At 27.4% G+C, this 25,736-nt stretch overlaps 1 protein-coding gene across 2 annotated transcripts in view; it reads right to left on the bottom strand.

The window, feature by feature from the left end:
- Positions 1–1,899: 1,899 nt before the first annotated feature.
- Positions 1,900–25,736, bottom strand: part of LOC103571139 (low density lipoprotein receptor adapter protein 1-B) — a 49,652-nt gene continuing 25,815 nt past the window's right edge. For both annotated transcript variants that reach the window (XM_053740562.1, XM_053740561.1), the window contains exons 2-6: positions 10,835–11,049; positions 7,245–7,357; positions 5,256–5,509; positions 2,798–2,925; positions 1,900–2,294 (exon numbers count right to left, since the gene is read on the bottom strand). In XM_053740562.1, coding sequence (XP_053596537.1) covers positions 2,106–2,294; positions 2,798–2,925; positions 5,256–5,509; positions 7,245–7,357; positions 10,835–11,049 — 899 coding nt within the window. In that variant the 3' untranslated portion in view covers positions 1,900–2,105. The remainder of the gene's footprint in view (positions 2,295–2,797; positions 2,926–5,255; positions 5,510–7,244; positions 7,358–10,834; positions 11,050–25,736) is intronic.

The following is a 25,736-nucleotide window of genomic DNA, read 5'->3' as shown; positions in this document are numbered from 1 at the left end:
TTTAAAATCTAATCAGATCTATGTCTAGATTAACCCTTTCAATTGCTACTGAAGATATCCACCCGAAAATAGTCAAAATAGGACACTATAACATAAAATCGTTGAGGTCTGATGAAAACTCAATTTTTGAAAATCGGACCGAGACCAATAACTTGGCTTTTTTTGAAAATTTTCAATTTCACAGCGGAAAGTTAAAAATTAACAGGATTGTACATGAATAATGTCAAAGTGGGTAAAAATAAAAAATGTAAACTTTGAGTTACCTAAGCTTCGAATGAAATAATACTTTCCCCGCAGTAATTACATACTTTTTAATTATAAAAGTTTTCATTTGGTTTTAATTTATGCATATTATGCTGATTGCTTGTACCACAAAGCATCGAGCATCACAGAAAATAAGTTGTAGGTAGTCTAGTTAATACCCTAGAGTACTTTGGTCAGAAGCCTCGAGTGTCTATTCAGTGAAGTTTAGGTCAGTAAGCTTTTCAAACTGACGTTATAAATAAAACCTCGTGTGTTTCCCATTTAAATAGAAGGATAATTTAAGTCATTATTTGTTAACTTTGTTTTCTCTTTCCATTGACAATTTGAAATTGGGTACTGAATATGCTTATGTACTTAAATATATGAGTATTTGACAGCAGTTTTTTAATTTACGTTTATTAGTATCAGACTCAAAGTTAATTCTCTATTTTCAAAAATCTGCTGTAGATATTTTGCGTCGCACAAAAAAGTCCTGATCAAGCATTTGAGCAAAATCATTTATTTGAAATTAGAACTGAGTATTTTGAATCCAATAATTGTTTGAAAGTGCAATTAGATTTTTTTTTTAAAAACTGACTTTTATGAACTGATATTTTTTTATAAAAACTTTCTAAAAATTTTTGTAAATTTTAATTCCAAAAATCCAGTCTTAGTAAAAAGTAATTGGCTCAAAAACTTGATATTTAATTGTACTCATATATTTTTTTATAAAATTTTAGGTTTTAAATAATAATAAATATTTAATTCACTTTATTTATTTATTTTTTTCTTTTTTTAAAATTATAGATATGCGTATATTGTTCATTAAATCGATCCCTCATACAATTAAACTAATCTATATTCATATATTTATATATGTCAGTATATATTTATAATAGATAATCTCTTATATCACTAAACGATAAAAAATGAATATTAGTAAAATTATTAAAATTAATTACAAACTCAAAACTTACAATTAATGATATCGTGATATTTTTTACACTCACACATCAATATACATAATAACAATTCATCCTAAAGCTAAAATTCATAGTTACTTTCTTTTCTAGCTTGTAATTTTGTCTACAAACACAGCCATTTATTTACTCACAAATTATCATTTTATGCTTCACATTTTCAAAATATCCCACTAGTATAACTATCAATTAATTAATAAAAATTACCAAAAAAAAAAAAAAATCTTTTTTGTTTTAAGTTGCAAAGATTACTACAACTACTAATATTTAAATCTCTTTGATTCACCAGCGCTAATATGAATTTTTTAAAATAAACTAATTTCGATCAAATATATCATTCATAAATTATTAAAATTAGTTCATTTAAAATTACATGATTAGCTTTTACTTTACTCTATTAATTACAATCTAGATATATAAGTAGTTACATATTTTTTTATCTTAATTACATAATCAAATTTTTATAATTATTGATCTTTAAATTATTTTACATTTATTCAAATCAATAATTTTTTTTTTTTTTTCAATAATACATTAAAATTAATGCTTAATTATTTTTGTATATAAAAAAAAATCATTAAATTTTATATTATTCTAAATATATAACTGAAATAAAAAAATAAAATTAGTAACATTCCGGAAAAACAATTAATATGTAATTATATATATGTATATAAATTTTTTTTTCCAGGTAAATAAATGTCAAGTGTTAAAGTGTCAAAATAAAAAAAAGTAATATTATTTTTTATGAGCAGAATTATTCCGAGATTGATTATTAGTTGGGGATTGTACGATTTTAATTTGGCTATCAAGAGACAAATGCTTCCAGAGACCAGTAATCAGTGGTACATCTGTGAAGCTGTCAGCCTTCGGCTACGTATGCTACGAGCATATGAGGTCGACAGATCGTGATTCACCCCAGGCATTTTGTACTTTGAAACCCGGTGATGGTCTCGGTACAACATGATGATTTGTGTTGCTTGCGTGTCTTATTGTTGTCATCGGTATGTTATTGTTGCATGTTTTTTTAGGTACTTTTTTTATTTCCATTGTCTCATCTTCAAAGCATACCTGATGACAGTCATAAAATTATTCATTTATTTTAAGCTGTACTGTAAAAAAATTGCGGAGAGATCGCAGATTAAATCTGGAGTGAATGACTGTGTATTTTTAAAATCCTCTTGGAGTAAAATTCACTCCAAAGAGATTTTATTTTAATATTAAAATTCCGAATCGGAATTAATCAGGATTTGAAAATAATCCAGATCACTCCGAAATCACACATTTGAATAAAAACTCTCTATTTACTACATATGCAGAAAGATTTTTTATATAAATACGGAGTTTTAGCATTGAAATGAACACCCCGGAGTAAATTTGACTGAAATATAAAAGCAGTCATCCGTTCTGCATTCACTCCGAATTAACTCCATATTAAATCCGCTTTCACTCCGCAAAATTTTTACAGTCTATTTTTTTTTTTGCTGAAAAATATTTATTCCAATAATTATTCTATCATCTATTAATAATTGCAAGAAAAAAAAATATATATATATACATGCAAATAGACATACCCAAGATTTATCGTTAGACTTGACTTCATTGGATAAATCAATAAGTAAATTCTTTTCATTTTTCTGTTTGCTGTCATTTCCTCGTTTATCTGCGTCACTTGATTTAATTAATGATTTATCATCTTTAACTGTCAACAACCAAACATTATTAGTTATAAATCACAAATCAGAGTATCATAATTTATACTGTACTTTACAGGTTAAAATAAATAAATAAATAATTAATTAATAAAAATAAAAAATTTCATTAATTAATTATTCAAGTTCTATTTAATATTTTATGTTTAAACAGTTATTTTTGTTGTACAAGCAACTAATTTATTTCATAAAGTATAATATAGGCGATAAGTAAACAGTGATACAGAAAATACATAAGTAAAATTTACAAGTTTGGGTTCAGACCTTTAACTAGTTAGTTTATTTAGTAAAGTTAATGATAATATTTACTTTACTTCTACGTTTATATATATATATATATATATATATATATATATATGCAGTAGTTATATATGAATGTATAATTAATATTTTGATAATATCCGTCTATACAGGAACTAATCATCTACCATGCAATCAAATCAGCATAAGCTGTGTCTATATTTATATATATGTATATATAATGAACATACAGTTATTTATTCAAAATAAATAAATTTTGAATTTATTTAAGATATTTTTAATAAATAATTAATTATTTTAAAAAAGATTAACGGTTACATTAAACAAATAAAAAAGTTTTTTAAGAAAATTAACACAAAACTGTGAGTTAAAACATTTCACACAAATTTTTGTTATTTTAACATTATTTATTCATGTAAAAAAATAACAGAAAAAAACTGTTAAAAGTAGCGCGAATTAATATTTTCTGTCACCGGAAATTTTTAACACACTTTTTTTTTTTTACACAGTTACGAAAAATTTTTTATTCTGTACAGAGACTTAAAATCAGGGTTTCATTTAAATTTACGTAGATTTAATTTTTTCATTATCTAGATCAATGTAGATCTAAAAATGTCTGATTGTCAAACGGAAAAAAAATCAAAATTTCGATTTAAAAAATTAGTTAATTCTCTTGTACTCGGCGGTCTTTAACACGAAAATCAAAAGTTGGTTAATTAATTTAAAATAATTAAATCCAGGTCTTTAATCAACGCGAGCTTTTGATCTCCAATCATGTTTAATGACGCAAACCTCATATCTAATTAAATTGATTTGAATGGAAAGTAATTAATAACAAAAAAAGAAGTCATTTTGATACATGCGCCAGTTAAATGGAAACTAAGTGTCAGAGACTTTGCGGTCTTTAAAGGACCTTCGCAAAGTGCTGGACAAAGTATGCCTGAAATACATATGTACATGTATGTATATAATATTTAATATGCATATGTATATAGGCAGATATATATATGTGAATATATAGTGATGGGAATTAGATAGGAAGGTTCGTTAATGTAATGCAAGCGCTTGTCCACGATCGAATTTCGTCTGTGTGATTAAAGCTTTCAACGTGGACTAGTTTCTCGACGCTATGACGACAACTCAAGTGTCTAAATTGAAATTTACATTGTAATGGTTAGTGCCTAAAGTCTATAGAATATATAAAAGAGATATAGTAGTAAGAAGAAAGAGGGAGAGAGAGAAAGTGAGTCAGTATAAATAACCAATAGTAGGTAATTGCATCTAATTGAATTCTCATGTTATCTAGAATATTATCATATATATATATATATATATATATATATATATATATATGTATATATCTATCTATATCTATATCTATCTATCTATATATATATAGATATTTATAGATATATTAGGGGTGTGCTAATAGTTTGAAGTTAAGAATAATTCGTAACCCATATGAAAAAATATATATCCTGATAAAATAATATATATCAGATTTATATCTTTAGTATTGTCGTATGCTGTTTTGCTAGCATATATTCCCAGATATATCTTTTTCCGTGTAGGAAATTTTCTAATAATTCGAAACTTTCCAAATTATTGTAAGTTTTCAAATTTTCGAATCATCTGAAGATTTACGCGCAATTACAAAATTTTTTTTTGAATGACTTGTAATATTTTTTTCCAAAAATTAGAATTTATGTCAGAGGTAAATAGAGCTTAAGCACGAATCTATGAAAAAATTATTTTTGATTACTTTGAATACTAAGCTGGGAATTAAATAAAAATTAAATATTTGAAAGCTGATCAGAATTTTTTCGATTCGAATCGGGTAATTTTAAAAGTGACAAATAATTTTAAAAGTGACAAATAATTTGAAAAGTTACGAATAATTTAAAAATTTTTGAATTATTTGTAACTAGTAAAATTACTCGATTCGAATAGTTATTTTCGATTAAATTCAATTTGCACACCCCTGATATATGTATATATAATTTGCTTCAATATTGATTATTACGAACAACAGAATACTAATTAATCTCGATGTGCTTACTTATTGAATTGCCAGTTGCTAATTCACTGGAACTAGGGCTTTTGTCTAAGGTGTGATGAATCCTTGGTTCTGATTGAGACTGCAGCCAGGCTTCATAAGCCGTATTAAATGCCTGAGCTACAGTCAATGTTACTGTCTGTGCCATTTTACGTTTTGGGCATAAAAATGCATGACATTCCATGGTTTCGTTTAAATTTGTTGCGATAAATGCGAACACATGATCGTGGGTCGCGTCTGCTGAGCAGTAAGAAATTCTGAAAAAAAAAATATATTTATTGAAAATCATCTGATTATTATCAAAGCCTTTTAATTATTTTCAGTTATGAACCAGAGGCGAAATGGGACCGTTTTGGAGAAATATAAATTTTCTTTTTGTTCAAAGACTTTTATTGGCGGTGTCTTTTATTAGAGAATCGGGCGTTGACTGACCCGGATAGTGCAGCCATTTAAAAATTTATGGACTAACAGCTGGTGTTTATATGAAAAAAACAAAAAAAAATGAATGTTTTTGATATACATTTAATAAATAAACCTGTAGTTTGTAAATCTAATTTATGGGATAATTGAGTGATGTAAGCCGTGAGCTCAACACAATGTTATTTCCTGAGTAGGTTATATTACAAGACTGAAGTTTAATTTAAATTAATCGTAGAGAGAATCAAAGGATCAATCATCAGAGAAAATATCTAAAGTTACTACGGAGTTATGAACCCTTATAACTTTAGTTTCATACCGGCCTGCTAGTGACGTATTTAACTGAAGGTTTGTTGCAAGAGTAATTAATACTCACAACAAGATTGTTATATTGAAATTTATAAGTCTCTAGTGATTACTCTCAAGTTCATGAAACTGGTTAACATTAATATTGTTTTTTTTTTTTTTTTTTTTTTTTTTTATTATCTAAATTGAGTAATTTCGAAAAAAAAGAACATAAAATAATCAAGTAAACATAATTAATTTAATCTAAATAATTAAACAGTTAATTTTAAAAATGTTAATGCCATTAGTTTAATCCCAGGCAATTGATTTGCAGGGAGGACAAACCTTTCGAGTGTCCACGTAATCGAATCCACGAGTTAATAGGCTTGGGAAAATTTAACCGAGAGTCAATATCGATTTTGTTCCGCTGAACAAATTATCTAGGTTTTAAAATTTTTTATCCCTTGATTTACAATTGTAATATATATATGAGGTCATGTTATTTCAGAAAAAGTGATAATAAAATCAATGTATACGCGTGTAGATAAAATTTTAACAGATGAATAATATTTGATTATTTCATTTGTTTACAATTAATATTTCACGTTGCAGCCAATTTATTCTGATGAATAATAATAATAATAAAAAATTGATACACATGAAATCCGGTGTATAGATAATAATTGTTAAATTTATTCCTTTTTAAATTATTTATTCATTAGCAAAACCGTTGCTGGACGTTTAATTAATTTAATTCCAAACATGTTTGCTCTACACTGTAAAAAATCCTCCCTCAGGATCAAAAATTTATTTTGAGTCAATTGATCCCCGAAAAAAAAAGTTGGTGCAGGGTTGACCTCTCAGAGGGCCACTTTTGTGTTGTGAGCCACTGTGAGATGTGAATGACATGAATGAAACTTAAAATGAAAAAAAAATGTTTTTTTTCAATAAAATATTTGAGCTTCCAAATGTAACTGTGTCAGTTCAAAGAAAATATATTAAGTACACTGTGAAAAATTTCCAACAAATTTTACTATGGGTGCATTGTAACCCCGGACCATAAGAAAACTGGTACAAAATTTACAAGTGTCCCATAGTAAACAGTATGCGCAGACGACACGATTGGGACCTATGCGCATATGTTTACTATGGTTTTGTAGTTTTCTTATGGTCCGGGGTTACAATGCACCCATAGTAAAATTTAATGGGAATTTTTCACAGTGTAGTTTCCGTTTTCAAGGCGTTCTTATGAGTGTTGAATAATAAAATTGTTGAAATATATATTTTTACCTGTATATTGAAACTTGAAGTTGATCTTCCTCAGTCGCCAAATCAGTCATTCGGATCCCTCGTAAGCTTACTGCGAGAGCAACCCGTTGTAATTTTTTTCCACTGGCTTTAGCCTATAAAGACAATAGATAACGGAGTAAATTAATCAGCAAAATAATATTTTAAAGCTGTGTTATGTTGTATATCGTCATATTTATTTATAATTAACTGAAATTAATTAAATGGCAATGTGGGTAATTATGTAAATGATATGCTAATATGAATGTTACCGTGATATCAATGCATGCGATAAAGCTTTCATGTCAGTAGTATTACAGAATTTACATTCTGAGGAAGACGATTGAGTCAAGAGTTGGCTTTACAACTTTCACATGCGTAAATATTTTTTAATTAAGATAATTAATTTTATTCTCATACTTGAGTGATAAATTACATATATAATTATTTATCACTAAATTTATTATTTATCTAAATTAATTGCCTGTTAATATAATTAATATATTACCTAAAATAATTGATTTGACATTCATAAATATTTTCGATTCGTATTGTTATGAAATTTGATTAACTTGTGAAAAATTTCAGAGAACGTCAAATAAATGTGGCATTTTTTTTTTCACCATCGGCTTAGGTAAAAATACTACGCGGGTTGTTCAGTAAAAATTTTTCATCAATATAAAAAAGTGCGTGTTATAATTTGATTGTGTATGCAAAAATAAAATTTTACTGTCAAAATAACACACACGGAAAAAAGATAACAAATATTACAATTTAACATGTAACATGGCGCTTTGAATAAAAAACTGGAAACTTTTTGCAAAATTATGCAAAAATTACAGTAAGGTTTACTATTGCAGATGTACTTTTAACTAAATTTTTAATAAAATCCTGATTACTACACTGTGAAAAATTCCCATTAAATTTTACTATGGGTGCATTGTAACCCCGGACCATAAGAAAACTACAAAACCATAGTAAACATATGCGCATAGGTCCCAATCGTGTCGTCTGCGCATACCGTTTACTATGGGACAATTGTAAATTTTGTATCAGTTTTCTTATGTTCCGGGATTACAATGCACCCATAGTAAAATTTTTTGGAAATTTTTCACAGTGTACTTACGAAAATATATTCTTTTTACAAAAATTAATTTTTTTTTCAGTGTAAACTGTTTGTTTTTACACGCAATTTGTATTAACTTTGACAAAAAAATTTTCCCTTATGTTCAATGTCCAATTTGTCTCTCTAAGCGCGTAATTTACCATCTAGTGTTTAAATTCTTAATTAGAAATGATGAAGTAAATCTAGAATAAAAATTCACTTTGAATTTACTCCCGAGGTCTGACCTCATGTAATATCTCACATAAAGAATTATCATGAGCATCAAAGCGATAATAATTTTAATTAAAACGAGTAACGTAACCTAAATAAATCACGTTTCCTACCTAAATAAATTTAATAATCCGTTAATTAAATTCCTGCGACAATAATAAATTAACTATTTTGATAATTTCCACGTTGACATTTAATAAAAAATTATTTTGACACTATTTGTGTTTATGTTAATGAGAATACTATATGATGAAGTACTGACAGGTTCAATTTAATTAACCAACCACCCGAAACGATAGTTACAGTTATAGTTATATGAAGTAAGTTATCGGAAGTTCAGCCTCCTACAAAGTGGTAACCGCAACTATATATAGCACTGTCTCGTTTAGTTTGTCCACAATCAAGTGGTCGAGTTAAAAGTCTAGAGAAAATTTACGACTGAATGAGCACTGCTATCGTATATTATAGATGTACATATGTATATATACGAAACAATACTATTTTTTTTTAAAACTTTTTTTATGTCTGTCGTCACGGGTAAAAAGTAAATTCAGCAGTATTTTGTGGCTTAGCAAATCTCCCACAGGGTTACTCGTGCGAGCAGTTTTATCTGCACGGTATAACTAAAAAGGAAAAAAAAGTTCATCCTCTTTTCAGGTTCCATTTAATCTCTATATCTTCGAGTACGTGAAAGGAAAACCCCGCATAGTCTGCGAAAAATTTTTCATGATAATCCACTAGAAAATCTTTAAAATATAATGGACTATATTTTCACATATATATATATATATATATATATATATATATATATATATATATATATATATATATATATATATATATATATATATATATATATATATATATATAGCTTTAGCAAAATATTAGGGCTGGTAAAGAAAAAAATGCACTTTTTTATCCAAAATATGCATAATCTTTTGAATTTTGCTCATACATACATATATAAGCTACTTTCCTTCTGTTCTTTATCACTCGTCTTGAAATGCTACCCCCACTCCAGTTCCACGGGCGAAGTTTTTCGGTTGTTGTAAAAGATATTGTTTCTGCAACCCTTTTATAAGTTACTCAAGTATGTACGTAGATAAATGACAAACGTCAACTAACTTATGAAAGGGCTGCGGGCACAAACACAAACATGACACACATGTATGCAGAAAACCGAGCGATCGCTGAGTAAAAGATAATAGTAGTGGGAAAGCTATTTTCAATTAACTTTTCTCCTATAACCCCTAACAGTAACTTACAGCCAGGCTGTACTATATATATAATGTATACACCTAACTCCACATTTTTGGGAAATAGTATATTACATGTTAAGGGATGAAAGTAGGACATTCCAACCCGTGTGTATAATTACTTACCTAAACCGAAGACGAGAGTCGCAAACACGCCGATTGGAGCGCCCTACGTTCCTTTGTGATAAATACTATTTTTTACTATATCTGAACCTGAAAGTTTGAATTTTCGAGCCTTTTTGAGGAAAGAATGACGTATGCGCTAATTTTGATTATTTGTTTTCTCATGAAAAATACGATCGACTTCCTTCCTTTTAAACAGGGCAGGAATTTAAACTTTCGGCGCAAGCGTGATGAAAATGTTCTTTTCATTGAAAAAATGGTTTTCTAACTTTTTTTTAAGCTTTTCCAAAAATAAACACGCGGTTATCTACCGAGAACGATGATGTCTATTTATTTATATATTTATATTATCGAATATCGAGTAATCAGGAAGTTACGGTGGAATGTCAATGAGTTTCAAAAGCTTAGTCAAAATGGCACTTTGCCAACTCGGCGGGTAAAATCATAAAGAAAAAAAGAAATATTACAAATAAATAGCAATCATCTCAACGAATATTTCCAGATGTTATTTTTGTCTCATTATAAATTTTTCCATGAATTATTTCTACTTTTTTTGTTTCATGAATTTCAATAATTCATGATCAAGTTCAAAATACTTTTATGTTATAACTTTGTTATCATTTAATCAATAGATGATTATTTGTTGAAAAAAAAAAATTAATTTACAGTTCGATAATTAAAAGTGATGATAATATAAATAAATGACATTATAAAGCGTAAGTATAATTAATAGTATTATAAAGCGAGGGAAGTAAGGGAGTAAAGTAATATAACAAGTGAGCGTTAATAACATGGATGTAAGAAGATAGCCAGAGTTGTTCCAATTAACAGAGTGCATACCTGTGAGTATTATAATAATCATTATTCAGGATACGTACCATAGTAATGACCGTCTTGATTGCCTCAGCGGTGGCCTCTTCACTAGACGGTGTCTCCACCAACGTACTACCCAAATATTTCAGGGTAAATGTCGCCTCGCTTGTTTCATCATTATCATCGTGCCTCAGTGAATTCCTACTTCCGGTGCCAATTTTACTGCTTCCATTGTCGACGCACTCTCTGCTATTTGCCAACGCCCATTCCTCGCACAACTCTGAAAACATCAAATCCCCAACATCAAAATCATAGCTATGTTTACTCTTTGCTATTACTTATAACCGTACATGCATTCTATATGATCCTGTGCATTTCTCTCGGGATCTCACTCGCAAATATACCTCAGTTCCAATGCAAACTAATACTGAATATGAAAATAGTAAAAGAAATTATTCTACATCAAAAATTAAAATCGAATCTTTAGATGTTACGCTGATCAATCAAAAGTCAAAGAGATATTTTTTAAATTTCAACGAATATAATGTAGAAAAAAAAAGAAACAGTGTGTCTACGCTCTTAGTGTTCAACTTAACCCCGAAAACGGTGCGAAAATTTTTTCTGGTGTTATATAAAATAAGTTGTTTTATTTTTGAAGTATCAGTCGACTTTTATTTCAAATAAAAAATAAATTTTATTGTTTCAAATTTGATGATACGACGGATTAACCAATTTATGGAAAAATCTAAAGAATATTTGTCTACAAGACATGTTTATATTATTGTACAAAACATAGGAAATAGATTTTTATGATCAAAGTTTTTTTAAACTAAAACCGCGGGAAAAATAAATTTAAATAATCATTTTTAAATCAGTTAGGGTAGAGATACCGTTTTTGACCACTCAGGGCTACGGCTGCCCAATTTCAAAACACAGTAACTGACAAAAAAAAAGTTTTTGAAAAATGCATTGAATCAAGTTCACGAGACTCAATTGGAACTAAAAATACCAAAAAATCAATTTTGAAAAATTTGTCAGTTACTGTGTTTTGAAATTGGGCAGCCGGCTAGTTTTGAACACTTTAAAAATTTAAATATAATTTACAAAAACCGCAATGACAGTTAATTTTTTAAATGTGTTCAAAGACACTTTTATCCCACTATTAAAATAGGAATTTTATTTTATACTTCTTCGTTAATTAAAACAAAGTATTAAATTTCCAAAAATGGAGCAGTGGGCACGAAAGTTACTTCTACCCTATTATTTTATGAAAAACATCAGAGTTATAATAAAAATAATTATTGTATTATCCCTAAGTATTTAATTTAATAAGTGATCAGAAATTTATGCGGCTTGTTCAGTTTAATAAAAGTATCATCACTCATTTTGTAGATAATTAAATTTTTTTATCTCAATTTTAACGAAATATTATTATTATTATTATTATTATTATTTTTTTTTTCTGTATTGTAGATCTTGAAACATTTATACTCAAACCTCACACTCAAGAGTTAATTTACTTCGCATGTACACCGTTTTAACACCTTAACACCCTTGTGAGTTTATTTTAACTCTATTTTTTACAATGTATAAAAAACATAATAGTAATAATAATAATAGCATAATAAATATTTTTTTATCCAGAGTTATACTTTTTAAAAATAAAATTAAAATTAAAATTAACTGTCTACAAAGAAAACGCATAATTCAAACAAAAAAGCTCTTTTGAAAAGCGAAAAAATGTACGAACTGACAAAAAAAAAATATCTGTAAATATAAAAAATAATGTGTATAAGCTTCTTTTCATATTTAATAATAATACTGAAAAAAAATATTTTTAATAAAAAATGTGGATGTAAAAAAAAAATGTGAAATCCGTGTAAGAGGATGTCTTGTGTATGTCGCAGATTATATGGGATTTCATGTCTGCACAGGAGGTTGCATTAGGCGAGGGTTGCAGTTGACAGAACACCCGACAGAGACAAATGTCGTCCGTTCGTCGACTCAGGATGCGAGTGAGATGACCTCCTCTGATGTTAAACTACACTACCGTTGCTATTATACCGGAGAATCAGTATTTGAACATGGGAACTTTGTCTTCGTCTATGTCATTTTCGTAAGATTATAGTACTCTGTGATATGTATCGTCATATAAATTTAGCTACCACTAAAAGCCTCGGTGTATATTCATTTAACCTATATATCACGGCTCGAATGCCAAAAAGGTATTTTAAAAGTATGTACTTTAGTTTTATCGGATATAAATGAGGTTAAAGTTAAGCAAGATAAAAAAAAAAGACTTTATAAATTATTGTAGAACTTAGTAGATAAATAAAATATTAAACAGAAGCGACTTTTATTGTTGAATTTTAAATTTACACCTGCTTCTGTTGAAATATTATCATTATTTAGTGTGTTAGTATATTTCGAAATTTTATTCAATGCTAAAGTAAATAGAACAATATATATATGAAGAAGGTATTAAATACATGAAATGATATTCTTTTGATAACAGACCTCTAAATACAAACTACAGTTTGTTTAAGAAAAAAACGGCCCAAGTTTTTGATTACTGTATTAGTGCAACAAAGATAATACCATTCGCCCACGGGTGCGAAAGAGACAATAATACCAACTGATAAACAATAAAATTTTTTTTTTTAGGTTAAGTATTCTCAGTTGACTTATGATAGAATTTTAATAAATATTACTTCAAAGTCTTTATTCTTTACTCTTTGATGCCAATATACTTAAAAAAAAAAAAAAAAAAAAATTGATAGCTTTAGAAAAAAATATGACTTCAACAAACCCTTTGCTTTTAATCAACAACATGAAAAGAACTAGTTTCATATCAACAAATTTTTCAGGTAAAAATATTTTTTATTTGTTTTTATGAATTACTACTATGTGAAAAAATATATATTTATTTTTTTTTTTTTATAGCAATATATGCAAATTTTAACTCATATATATATATATATATATATATATATATATATATATGAAACAAGATGAAGAGAATAACGAGGTAGTCGCAAGTTTAATAAATTTTTCATTCAGACAGTTTTCTACGGTAGTAATAACGACATGTTAAATTGCGGATGCGTGTCACCCGTGACTTGAAATATTAAAATAGCACATGCTGGCATGTATGACGATAACTACATCTGATAATAATGTCATATCATGATGACACGATAGCAATTATATTTTTAAATAATCATCAAAAGTGTCAATTGTCAAGTATATATAGTCTAATTATTTGTACATATCATTTTTCAAAATGAATTTTCATCTCCAAAAAAAGTATTTTATTTCATTGCACACTTTTTTTTTTAGTGAGTAACAAAAACTTTGCGCTGCTAACTTTAAAAAATTCAAAATTCACCAAGAAATTCTCGAGAGCTTTTATTGAATTCTTTTAACCTGAGTCAAAGTTCAAAGCCACAGATCAAAACGGTACTTTTCTTTGATTTATTCTGTCTAGGCGTGAATTGATTTTCCATAAATTCCAAGTACTGTATGTATGAAGATAGATATAGATATTTATTTTATATCAAAAATATTTGGATGAATTTCTTGGATAAATCATTCAGATAATGGCGTAATATATTATTGAGTAAATGAGGTGTGTAATTTAATATTTTAACCGTCATTTGATTAATTAATTATTTTACTATAATTAATAATTATTTACATTCATAATGATGTAATAATGCTACCAAGTTAATTAAGCAATTAAATGACAAAAAAAATTTGGGTAAAATAATTGGAGCATTAAATTTGTATTATTAATTATCACTAAAGTAATTAATTTCACCATATCAATTAATAATATCATTATTTTAATTTGTAAAATTGGATACTCCAAAAATTTTTGTCATGAAATTTTTGACGTTTCCCTTTTTACCTTAGGCTATTTTTTTTTAAATTAACGATCCATATTTTATACATGTCTCGTTATATCCTAAGTGATTTGTGTCATTTCGAAATTTATGCTACCCATAAAATTAATCAAAATTTAATGAAAAAATAATTTTTTATTTTTTACAAATTTTTCCATCTTCCTCTATATGTAATAATTTAACCATAAAAAATTAATGTTCGGACTTGGAAACAAACCCAAGATTAGTTAATAACAAGAATGTTTTTTTTATCCAAAAAACAAATAAAAAATATTTAAACGTTAATTGTTCTACTCTTATATTTGGGAAAATAACAACGCACTTATGTATAATTACCGCTTTCTTTGCTCATTATTCCAGTTTTAATTGCTTTATTTAAACTAACGTTACGTTTCTATCAGTACACTAGGGATTAAAAAAAATTGTCGCGAGCAAAACAATAGAATTTTATAATTATAAAAAGATTAAACTAGAACAAGACACAAATAAATAAAAAGTTAAAAAAAAAAAAATAAATCTTTACAGCTTGAAAATTTATAAGTCGATGCCCGAAAAATTGAATATTTATTACAGTAAATAATTACTGATGTTTAAACCGAAAATTTATATTTTCTCGACAAATAAAAATGGAGTTATTTATATAGTATTCAAAAATTATAGATTTAGATCCATGAAGATTTTTTTTTTTTCAAAATTTTTTTTCAATCGGAATTTAACTGTCTTGTAATTTTAAAAAATATTTCTTTTTTTTGAAAACGTGTCCACACATATATGTATGAAATATACTTATTTATAATCATATATATATGTTACACATAAGTGCACATGTGCTCGTATGTGAGGTAGAAGGTACTTAATTCGCGGTAAGATAAAAAAAAGATTGGAGGAAAAGCAGTCACTTAGTAAATTGTCACTCAGTAATTGGACAGTATATAGATCTAGTCTACATAAATAAGTAATAAAGAGATCAAAGTATATTTCAGAATAAATGAAATGTCTTCTTAAAATTTTTTCTTACACATTTAATTAATTTCTCTAAAGATAAATTTATAGCGACGGTTAATTATTTCCATTGCTCTTTAATGCTGATTTATAAAACCTTGATAACAAATGCGCTAATTTATAAACTTAATTAGCAGATAAATGTCACAATAAAAAATAAAATATGAGTGTTAAAAAAATTAAAAGACTAAGTAATTTAATTAATTCAATTATTTTTCCGAAAAGTCTTATCATTGTTAGGAAATAAAATTATATGAAAATAATACTGATAAAAAATAAAAGAAATAGTTTCTCTGGTTTCATTGTTTGCGATATAAATTAAAAAGTAAACAAGACAATAAACTGACAACGAGTATCAACAAATTAAACTCTTTATTACTGACGTTGATCCTGAAGAACTCAGTTGATGGATGTCTGCAAGAGAAAAATATAAAGTAGAACTAAAGTCAGCAAACGACAAAAAAAAAATTAAGTTTTACTTTTTTAACGAGTTTTTAGTACTCTCTTTAGAGCAATAAAAGTGACGAAAACCCCTGGACTAACATATTTCTTATAACACGAAAAAAAAAAAAAAATAAGGGAAATAAAAAACAAACAGGAGACAGTTTAGAGTTACAAAGTAAAAAAAAAAGATGATGAACAAAAATGAAAAAGAAATATTCGGTAAAGTAACTCCATCAGTGTCGGCCGAAGTTTTATTCTTTGTATAAAACTTTTCTCGTCCTGTGCACACAACGACAGAGAAGAGGGTAAATATACATAGAGAAGCTAAAGCTGGTTGGTATATGGACAAGTCTTTACACATTCTTTTCACGACATTTCACCAATAAAGGTAGCATCACTTTAATCCTGAAAAAGTCCGCCGAGTTTTTATGGATTATAGGGGGTATAAAATATAAATTTTTTAAACAAAAAGAAAAAAAACTATTCATGTGGATTTACATTGACTTTGCGAGTAATAACGTGACCTGATAACTCTATGGAATGAAAATGAATAAATTTTCTTCTTCATCGAAATTATGGATGAATAAAATTTCTTTAGTTATTAGAATATTTTTATAACTTGCAGTGTAAACAATTTTCGAAATGAATTCGGATTAAATTCCGAGTGAATGTGAAGCAGATCTGTTTATTTATTTAATCCCGTCGCAGTGAAATTCACTCCGGGAAGTTTATTTTAATACTAAAACTCTGAATCAGAGTAAATGCTAATTGAAATAAACTCAAAATTACTTCACTTCAAAAACAATTGTTCTAAAGTTTCAAAGACTTTTTTAGAAAAAATTACGAGAAATTTTCCACCAGGAAAATTTCCTATTTACTCGGCATGCAGATCGATTTTTTTTAAATGACAGCACTCCGAGTGATGGAATAAATTAGAATTTAAATCAAATCCGTATTCACCCGAAATTTACTCCCAATTTTTTGCAATGTAATTATTATTGAAAAACTTTTAAAAAAGTTTGTAAATTATATTTTTAAATTACTATGTACGAACTGAAAATTTAATAGAAATTATTGTAATTAGAAACGTTTCATATGGTAGGATAATTTTGATATCATGAACTTTGATACTAATGGAAATTTGAAATCATTTCAAATGGGAAATTTTTCCTGCTCACTTTATGAATGAGTTGGACTAGAAATTCAATAATAATATGGAGATTAAATTTTCATTGAAAAAATTCTTCATCAGTTTTCCAAGCAAATAATCATTTTGAAAAAAAATTTCAAATCTAAAAGTTTTTGACATTTAAATAAAAAAAAACTGTAACTAAAAACATAAATTTTTTTTATAATAAGAACAGTTTTTATCTGTTTATTCTCACAGTTGTGCAACATTACCATCCAGAAAAAAAGCTCATTATGATACTGGCTAAATATCGTGGGTAACATGATGTTCTTTGCTCTCATTACAAGCAAACGTTAATTCAAATGAATGAAAATTTTAAATTACGAAAAAGTATGTTAGAGTATGAAAATAAAAATTTAATAATCTCTGTTCATATTATTTATGAGAAATAAATTTTTTGTTAATAAATCATCATGTAGTACGCAATTTCATTACTGGCTTGAGTTATTTAACTTTTCCAACTTTTATAAAACATTTTCTGCTGAAATCCTCTACAAATTGTAACTACTGCGCAAATAGCTATATATTTATTAATGTAAAAAGTATTTCATTACATAAAGATAACTAATGAGCATAATTTATACAATTTGAATGGAATTACTTTTATATTGGCGCGGAAAAAAAACGAAATTGAATTTTTTTATTTTGGCATTCGTTAATCTGCTCGTTTGCAAAGACAACCGTCCGAAATTCGCAATCGATTGACTTGATTTTTTTTACATACACCATAAAAAAGCGGTGTTAAGGTGAATTCACACCAGTGTACATGCGAAGTAAATTAACTCTGATAGGAGTAAGAGGTTGTGAGTATAAGAGTTTTAAAATTTACTCAGGAAGAAAAAAAAATAATAATGATATTTTGAAATTCTCTGAATCGGAGTGAATTTGAATTTAAATAAAATCCAGATCCCTCCGAAATCACTCCACTGAAAAGACAAACTCACTATTTACTCCGTATTCAGACTAATCTAGAGTAGAACCTGATAAAAAAAATCGATAATTGAATCTTACTTTAATTGCAATGATGTTAATATTTTGATGTTAATATTGAAACCTTTATGATGATAAATTTGTCTGTAATCTCTAATCTCTAATTGAAAAAAAAAAAAGTGGGGGGGGCAGAAGTTAAATTTAAATAATTTTTGCCGAATTTCATTGCTAGCGAAAAATGTAGTTTAGGTTATCACATAAACGCTGAACATCAGCGACAATGAGAAGAGACAATGCAAACTAACGAGGTTTTGCTGATTACTACTTTGGTAAGTTCAAAGTAATCACGTGGCATACAATTGTCTCGGAGTAAATAGCCCTTTTGTCTCAACCTCATCACCAGGCTCGTCTTCATTTCCGCTTTTACATTTTTTTTTTTTTTTTTTTGTCACCCCTAACTCTTTAGTGTTCTGTTAATTTCTCTTGACATCTCTGATGCCTCTATTGTCCATTTGGAAATTCTGATTTTATTCACGCCATCATTTTCACGGCTTGGAGATAACAATAGTGTTTTCACAATAAAATAATTTTTTTATTATTTTTTGATAGAGAAATTATTGCTTTTACAATTTTTTCGAAATTTAACATTTCTATATAATAATTAACATTTTAATTAAATTAAAAACCAGAATTTCAAACAAAAGTGACACTTTCAAAAAATGAAAAAAAAAAAATTATATAAACTTTTGAACTAATGGCGTTTTTTTGACCCTGCTCTAGTAAATAGTCGATCATCACAACAAACTTGTTCAAATTTTCATTTCTTGAATTTATCGAATAACTTTTTTTTTTCGAAAATATATTGGAACCTTTTGTATTAAAGCAATAAACAGATCAAAATAAAACTCATTCATTTTATTAAAAAAATATATAAGAAAAATTCTAAAATAATGTGTTCAGTCGAATTTATTTTAAAAATAAAAAACGTGGACCCTAGCAAATATATTTTATAAAAAAAATTCTACCTTCCATCCCAGCTGGCAACGGAATTTTTTTCGCTCAACATTCTGATGAAAACCGATAACAAAATTTAATATTTTTAACAGATAATCCACTTACTCAAAATATTCAAAAAAAATTTTTTTTATTTTTATCATAAAATTATTTCCTTTAAATAAATGACCTATTTATAAAAATTTTTAAATTTAATTTATCACAATCTATATCATGTATGCATGTGTGGTACACCAAGCGATAATATTATCCCTTGTAATTTCCAAATATATTTCCGCATCATGAAAATATATGTTGGCAACATACGTTGCATTAAACATCAGCAGGACGAGTAGATAGAGACAAAAAAGTAGTTATTCGAAATTACTCTATACCTACTGTACTATATTTACGTACATATATAAATTTATATGTAGTATATAAAGCTCAAACTCACATATGTATATAAATATATATTAGTATTATACTACTATCACTATTTTATTATAAATTATCTTCTACAAACGCTCGGGTGTCACTGATTGTACGAGTACAAGTGCAAGTACTCAACTTGTTACTTATAATTAAAAACTCATTAAGAATTCTTAATTGTACATTTATACAAGCAAATCGTTTATGACTCGTTGTACAAATAAAAATATAAAATATATCTTTACGTTTCTATTTAAAACGCCACTCATTTATAATTTAAAAAAAAAAGTATGATAAAATAAAAGAATAATTTCATGTCAGATTAAATTGACGTTAATAATTTGATATTATAATTGAAATTTTAAAAGCTCGAGGCGATTTACTTTTTTTTTTATTCTTAAAAAAATAACAGTGTTACAATAAAAATAAAAATTTTTTACGCAGAGCCATCTGGAAAGAGGAATAAACGACCTAAAAAATCAATTTACTGGAAAAATTCAATTTAAAATTTTATATAGAACCATTCTATATGACGTAAATACGTAATATAATATAAAAAAATTTTTTGATTCATGAATTTTGAATTTATTCGACAGATCGTAAATATTTACATTTTATACTTTATATTTTTTATAGGTAAAAAATAGTTTATGCAGAATGTTATGGGAAAATGTATAAAAATTTAATTTGGGTAATGCAATATCCCGAATCTGCAGAGTACATAGAGGAATGTGTGATGAAACTTTAAAAAGGAAATTTTAACTTTTAATTAAAATTTTTAATACTTTTGGAAGCGTCACACTTTCTAACTATTATAAAATTTTTTTTTATTGCTCCATTATAGAGAAAATATTTTTGTTTTATTCAAAATAGAAGCAGTCTAGAAGTGAACTGGGTAAAATAAGCTATCCAAAAATTTAAATAATTTTTTTTTTAATACTTTTACCCTCGAATCAAATATTCATTCAAATTTGAAATTTATGCAAAAATCGTTTAACTTTTTAAGTTTTTTTTATTTTTTTATTTCTAATAAATAAAAAAAATTTAATTTGCTATTAGAAATTTTTTGGATTTTAGACCAAAAATAGATGCTTCCAAAAAAACTTAAAAATTTTTTTTTTTTCAAAAAATGTATGACAATTTACAAATTAATTTGGTTTTAAATTATCACCTGTAGCTTAGAAGAATAAACAAAAAAAAATCTGAAAATTATGAAAAAAAAAAAAATTTCAACTTTTTTAACGATACCCCATTTTACCCGAAGTTAAAATTTTGTTGAACGAAATTACATTAATTAAAGTTTTATATTTTTAATTTCTTTTCTCAGTTAAAGAATTTTATTTCTCGAAAAATAACTTATACGGAAACTTTATGTTGTGTTCCAGAAAAAATTTAAAAAATAAATGAAAAGTATATATCACCTTAAATCTTCCTTATACTTTATTACATACGTCAGTTTAGCTTGCTAAAAAAAAATGTATGTATCGTAGCAAAATTCTCAAGAGTTTACGTGAGGCACAAGAAAAGCTTAATGTCGGAAAAAACAACGATACATCATCGTGAACGAATCATTAAGATATATTACTTCTATATATAGAAGAATGTACGGAAAAAACTTAGTAAATAAAATAAACATAAAAGTAATGTGACTTTTGACATCAACAAAATAATCGTTTTTTTTTATAAAATAATAAAATATATATATATATATATACATATATATATGTATATAGTATGTGCAAACTGTGTGACGATTTGAAAAGATTGCAATCTGGTTCACGCATTACTAAGGAAAATAGTCAGCCTCAAAGGAGAAATAACAAAAGATGTTAAAGCAAAAAAAAAAAAAAATACGAAATAAATGAAAATAAAAAAAATAAAAATAAACAGGAAAAGCTTATATAGAGGGAAGAGGGGTAAAAGTTGGGTTTGTTGTGAGTAAGTCCCGAGGGTGTGAGCCAGAATGAACGTCTCGAGGAAGATGCTGAGCATCCGATCGACACGAGTTGGAAACCAGTTCCCTCTTACTCTCAACTCTCGTTTCTATCTCTCGACGTCTTTTCCAATATAAAAACTACCTTCGAGTATGGGTTTTTTCCTGGCTCGGAGAAAACGGAGCTGGGGTAACTTCGGATGTGGGATGAGGGTGTAGTCGAATAAAAAAAAGAGTTTAGGGGCTAAAGAGGTGGGTTTGGTTTACGAGATGTACTCTGATGGTTTTCGAAAAGAGTCCGTTTTAAAATGAGATACGAAAACTCGAGGACTTTTTAGCTTTCAAATGCAAACTACTTGCGATTGTATGATCAAATAACTTGCAAATACTACAAAAAAATTATTTCAGATCAAAGTTTATTTTTTTGTTGGATTTTTAACTTGCTACTCAAGAAATCGGAAATTTTACAAACAGAATATTTATTAGCTTCAGTTTAGATTTTTCATTATTTTTTTGAATAGATAACCATATTTTGCGGTCTTAGAAAAATTTTAAAAAAAATTAGTTTTAATTAATGAGAGGATTATACGTCAGCCAATATGTCCCAAAAAATATTGGGAATAAAAGCTTTAAAAAATTTCCATGTTCTGATTTATTGTTTGTACTCCTAAATTAAAAAAAAAAAATTAATGTAGAAATATATATGAAAAAGAAAATACTAGTGGTTAGATATAAAAGCTGTTTCTCACTGACTAAAAATCAGGAATTTGGTTCGTACCCTCGTGTTCGGCGAACCGTATTTGCTATTTCTCGGATGAGTTTATATATATATATACATATATAAAGTAAAAGGGGATGCTATGAGGTTCATGTTAACCCAGTTGCCAAGGTCGTAAAAATATTTAAATTAGAAAAAAAAAATACATGAAAAAGATTAAATGGAAAAAAAAAATCAAATTTTTTTGTGTTAACTGATTTTAATGTGATAACAACGCTTTCATGTTAGATTTTTAGCAAAAAGTTTTGCCATTAAAAATAAAAAAAGAAGAAAAAAATTCAAACATTAGGTAGAACTCGAACAATAATTCAAAATAATTATCCAAGGAAACGGAAGTACTCTACTTATATTCTTCTATATTTGCAGAGACATAAGTAACCGGAGGCGGTGGAGAAATGAGGGTGGAATAAAAGCTTCTTCGGTAGATAATCCGGCATAACGAAGAAGCCTTAACGGTACTAACTTGGATCGTTAATCCTTTCAAAACCATTGTCTTCGCTCAGGATCCTCGTGGCTACGTTTATCAAGCCCCAAGTGCTCTAGCTAATGTCTTTTGCTGCTAAACCAACCTGAGGTGGATATTATACGATTTAAGGCTAGACACGAAGCTCTTGTCATCCCGAGTCACTAGATGAAACAATAAATCCCATCATTTTTTTAAAAATAAACCAAGTATATTGTTATCGAAAGGGCTATTTTTTTTTTTTTTTGTAAATTAATCTTAGTCTACCATTATACTGATACGTTGCCGTTGAAAGCTTGTCTGCTACACTGCATACTATATTGTATATACAGCAGTGAAATCCTATTACGGTCAAAGGATTACCGGGTCTTGAAAATCGATTTTGTTTTGCATTTCGATATCACACTTGTCGCTGTTCATGTTCTTCATGCTGTCATAGGTTTTATGTATATTTACATCTATATATATAAATATACGTTCTTGTTAATTCATTTGAACTGTTGAGCTTACAAAGCTTGTCGATATTTTTTGTTTTTACTACTGTTGAAGTACAGCAACAAAAGCATATTGTTACAGTAAATGACAAAGAAAAACGGAAATGTCCGTAGAAAAGGGCCAGGTAAACAATGAGGAAAATAACGTATTTTATATCGCATTCACTTCGTTTTGTGTGCCCAACTTCGCTCTGGGAAATTGACAACTTATCGCACTAGTAGCATAATGTACTATTTTATAATTTTTCGAGATAGGCCGCAATGGCCCGGAAAAATTTTTTCTGATACTTGAAAGCCATGAGAAATAATTATTTGCTTAAAAGGGCCATCGTACCCTCGTCGCCTCTGAATATTAAATGCAAACATAAATAAATCTATATAAGTTTCTTGGAAACTAGTAATCGACTAATAGATAAGAAGAAATGATGAAGTATAAGTTAAAGTAGTAATAGAAGTATAAATTGTTATACTGAAGTAATCCAATAATTGAAAAACTTTTTAAAATGTAGTTTAATAGTAAAGGAATGATAGTAAGAGCATAAAACTGAATAAAAGAAGTAAAATGACAATGATGATAGTGAGGTTACTTTGAACCGTTAACAAGGCACTATAAAATGTGTACAAAACGTGAAAATCCGAGGTAATAAAAAGTTTACAGTACTAGAGTATAGCCATTTTAGCTTTTATAGTCTTGAGACCGTCTAAAGTTACTTACAGTCGTTGTACAAATGGAATAGAATAGAATGAGAGCCGACTGAAGGCCTGCTCGGTTCATTTTATATAAAAAAATTTTTGCTTTGGATCAAAGACGTTCTTTGATATTTAGTTTTTTTAATCGCGGTTAATTGGACAATTCTTTTATTAACGAATAATATATAACGAAGGGTAAATAGTCGAACTGGTATATAGAAACTGATAACAACGAAGATTTATCAAAAGTCTGATGGTGTTCGTTTTTTTTTTTTTTTTTTTTTAAATTGATAATCATTATTTATAAAGCCTCAGAATAACTATTTTGACTTATGATTCTAGCGCGCAATTTGAAAAAAAAAAAAAAATTTTTTTGCAATGGAAGAGAAAATTTGTAATGTTGGAATTTGAATAAAATTGAAAAAGTAATTAAATGTGAGAGTAGAAGGTTTCGACATGAATCTTAAGACAAAGTATAATCAACCAAGAGGATGATAACGATTACAAGGATGAGAAGGGTGAAAAGAAATAAGAAGAGGAGGTAGAATGAGCAGAGGATATACACGGTAAAGGTTATTCCGGAATTTACCGTGACGCCGGCAAATCGCGTGTGGTCGCCCGAATTTATGACCCCGGCAAACTTGCTAGTGCACACAAGAGAAAATTGTTTGAGAGAGATAGATTCGGATACATATATATGTGAATGTATGTGCGTATATGTATGTATGTATGTATGTAGAAAAGTAAGTTGAGAGTAAAAAAAAAGTAAAGAGAATAAGTGAGTGTATAACCCACAAATGGTGCATCATTAATCCGATCTCGTTGGCAATTTATTTTCCAAAACCGTAATCCAATGCTTGAAATTATTCATTTTCAAGTTCATTTTCTCGGCAATACGACCACTAATATAAGGTAACTCATCTCGTTACAAACTATATATATATATATATATATATATATATATATATATATATATATATATTTATAGGTTAGATTGTTACGAAAATTTATTACTTGTCACGTATGTAATCACAGGCAACGAAAATGATGAAAATAAATGATCTCGTAGGATTAAATTCTCGTTTATTAAGTTAATTAAATAAGAAATTAACATTTTGATGTTCAATTAAGTTGTATTAAAAAATTTTTAGTTTTCAAAATTGTTTAAGTCATTAATTTTTTTTTAATCGTTTTAAGCGTTATTTGAAATTACGCTTTAGTTAAAAGTGGAATGAAAGTTACAGAAATTAGATTTTCATTACATTTAAAATTGGTTAAACATAATAATAATTAATAATTAATTTAATTGATGGATTTGAATTCAATTTAAAGTTGTTTGTATTAAATTCCATAAAATAGTTATGACAAACTTTTAATTAAATTTGATTTTGATGTAGAGCTTAAGTGAATTGCCGAATGGGCAACTCAAACTTCTGACCAATAACTTGTTAATATAATACTTTATCGTTCGTGGGTCCAAGTCTGATGGTGTATATTTATAGGTAAGAGAACCCAGTGGGTAGGGTTTAAGACTTTTTAATGAAAAAAAAAAAAAAAAACACAATTCCATTTAAATAAAATTAATTATAAGCAAAACTTCGTAACTTGAACCATAGAAAAATCCGTAACCAAAAATTTGTCATACTTCTTTCCCATGTAATCAAAAAAGAAAATATTTACTGTATTTTGTACAGCTTTCGCCTTTATAAATATA

This window comes from Microplitis demolitor, chromosome 7 (assembly GCF_026212275.2).
Source record: "Microplitis demolitor isolate Queensland-Clemson2020A chromosome 7, iyMicDemo2.1a, whole genome shotgun sequence".
NCBI lineage: Eukaryota > Metazoa > Arthropoda > Insecta > Hymenoptera > Braconidae > Microplitis > Microplitis demolitor.
The sequence above is the reverse complement of the archived record's forward strand: the minus strand, read 5'-3'. Positions and strand labels throughout refer to the sequence as shown.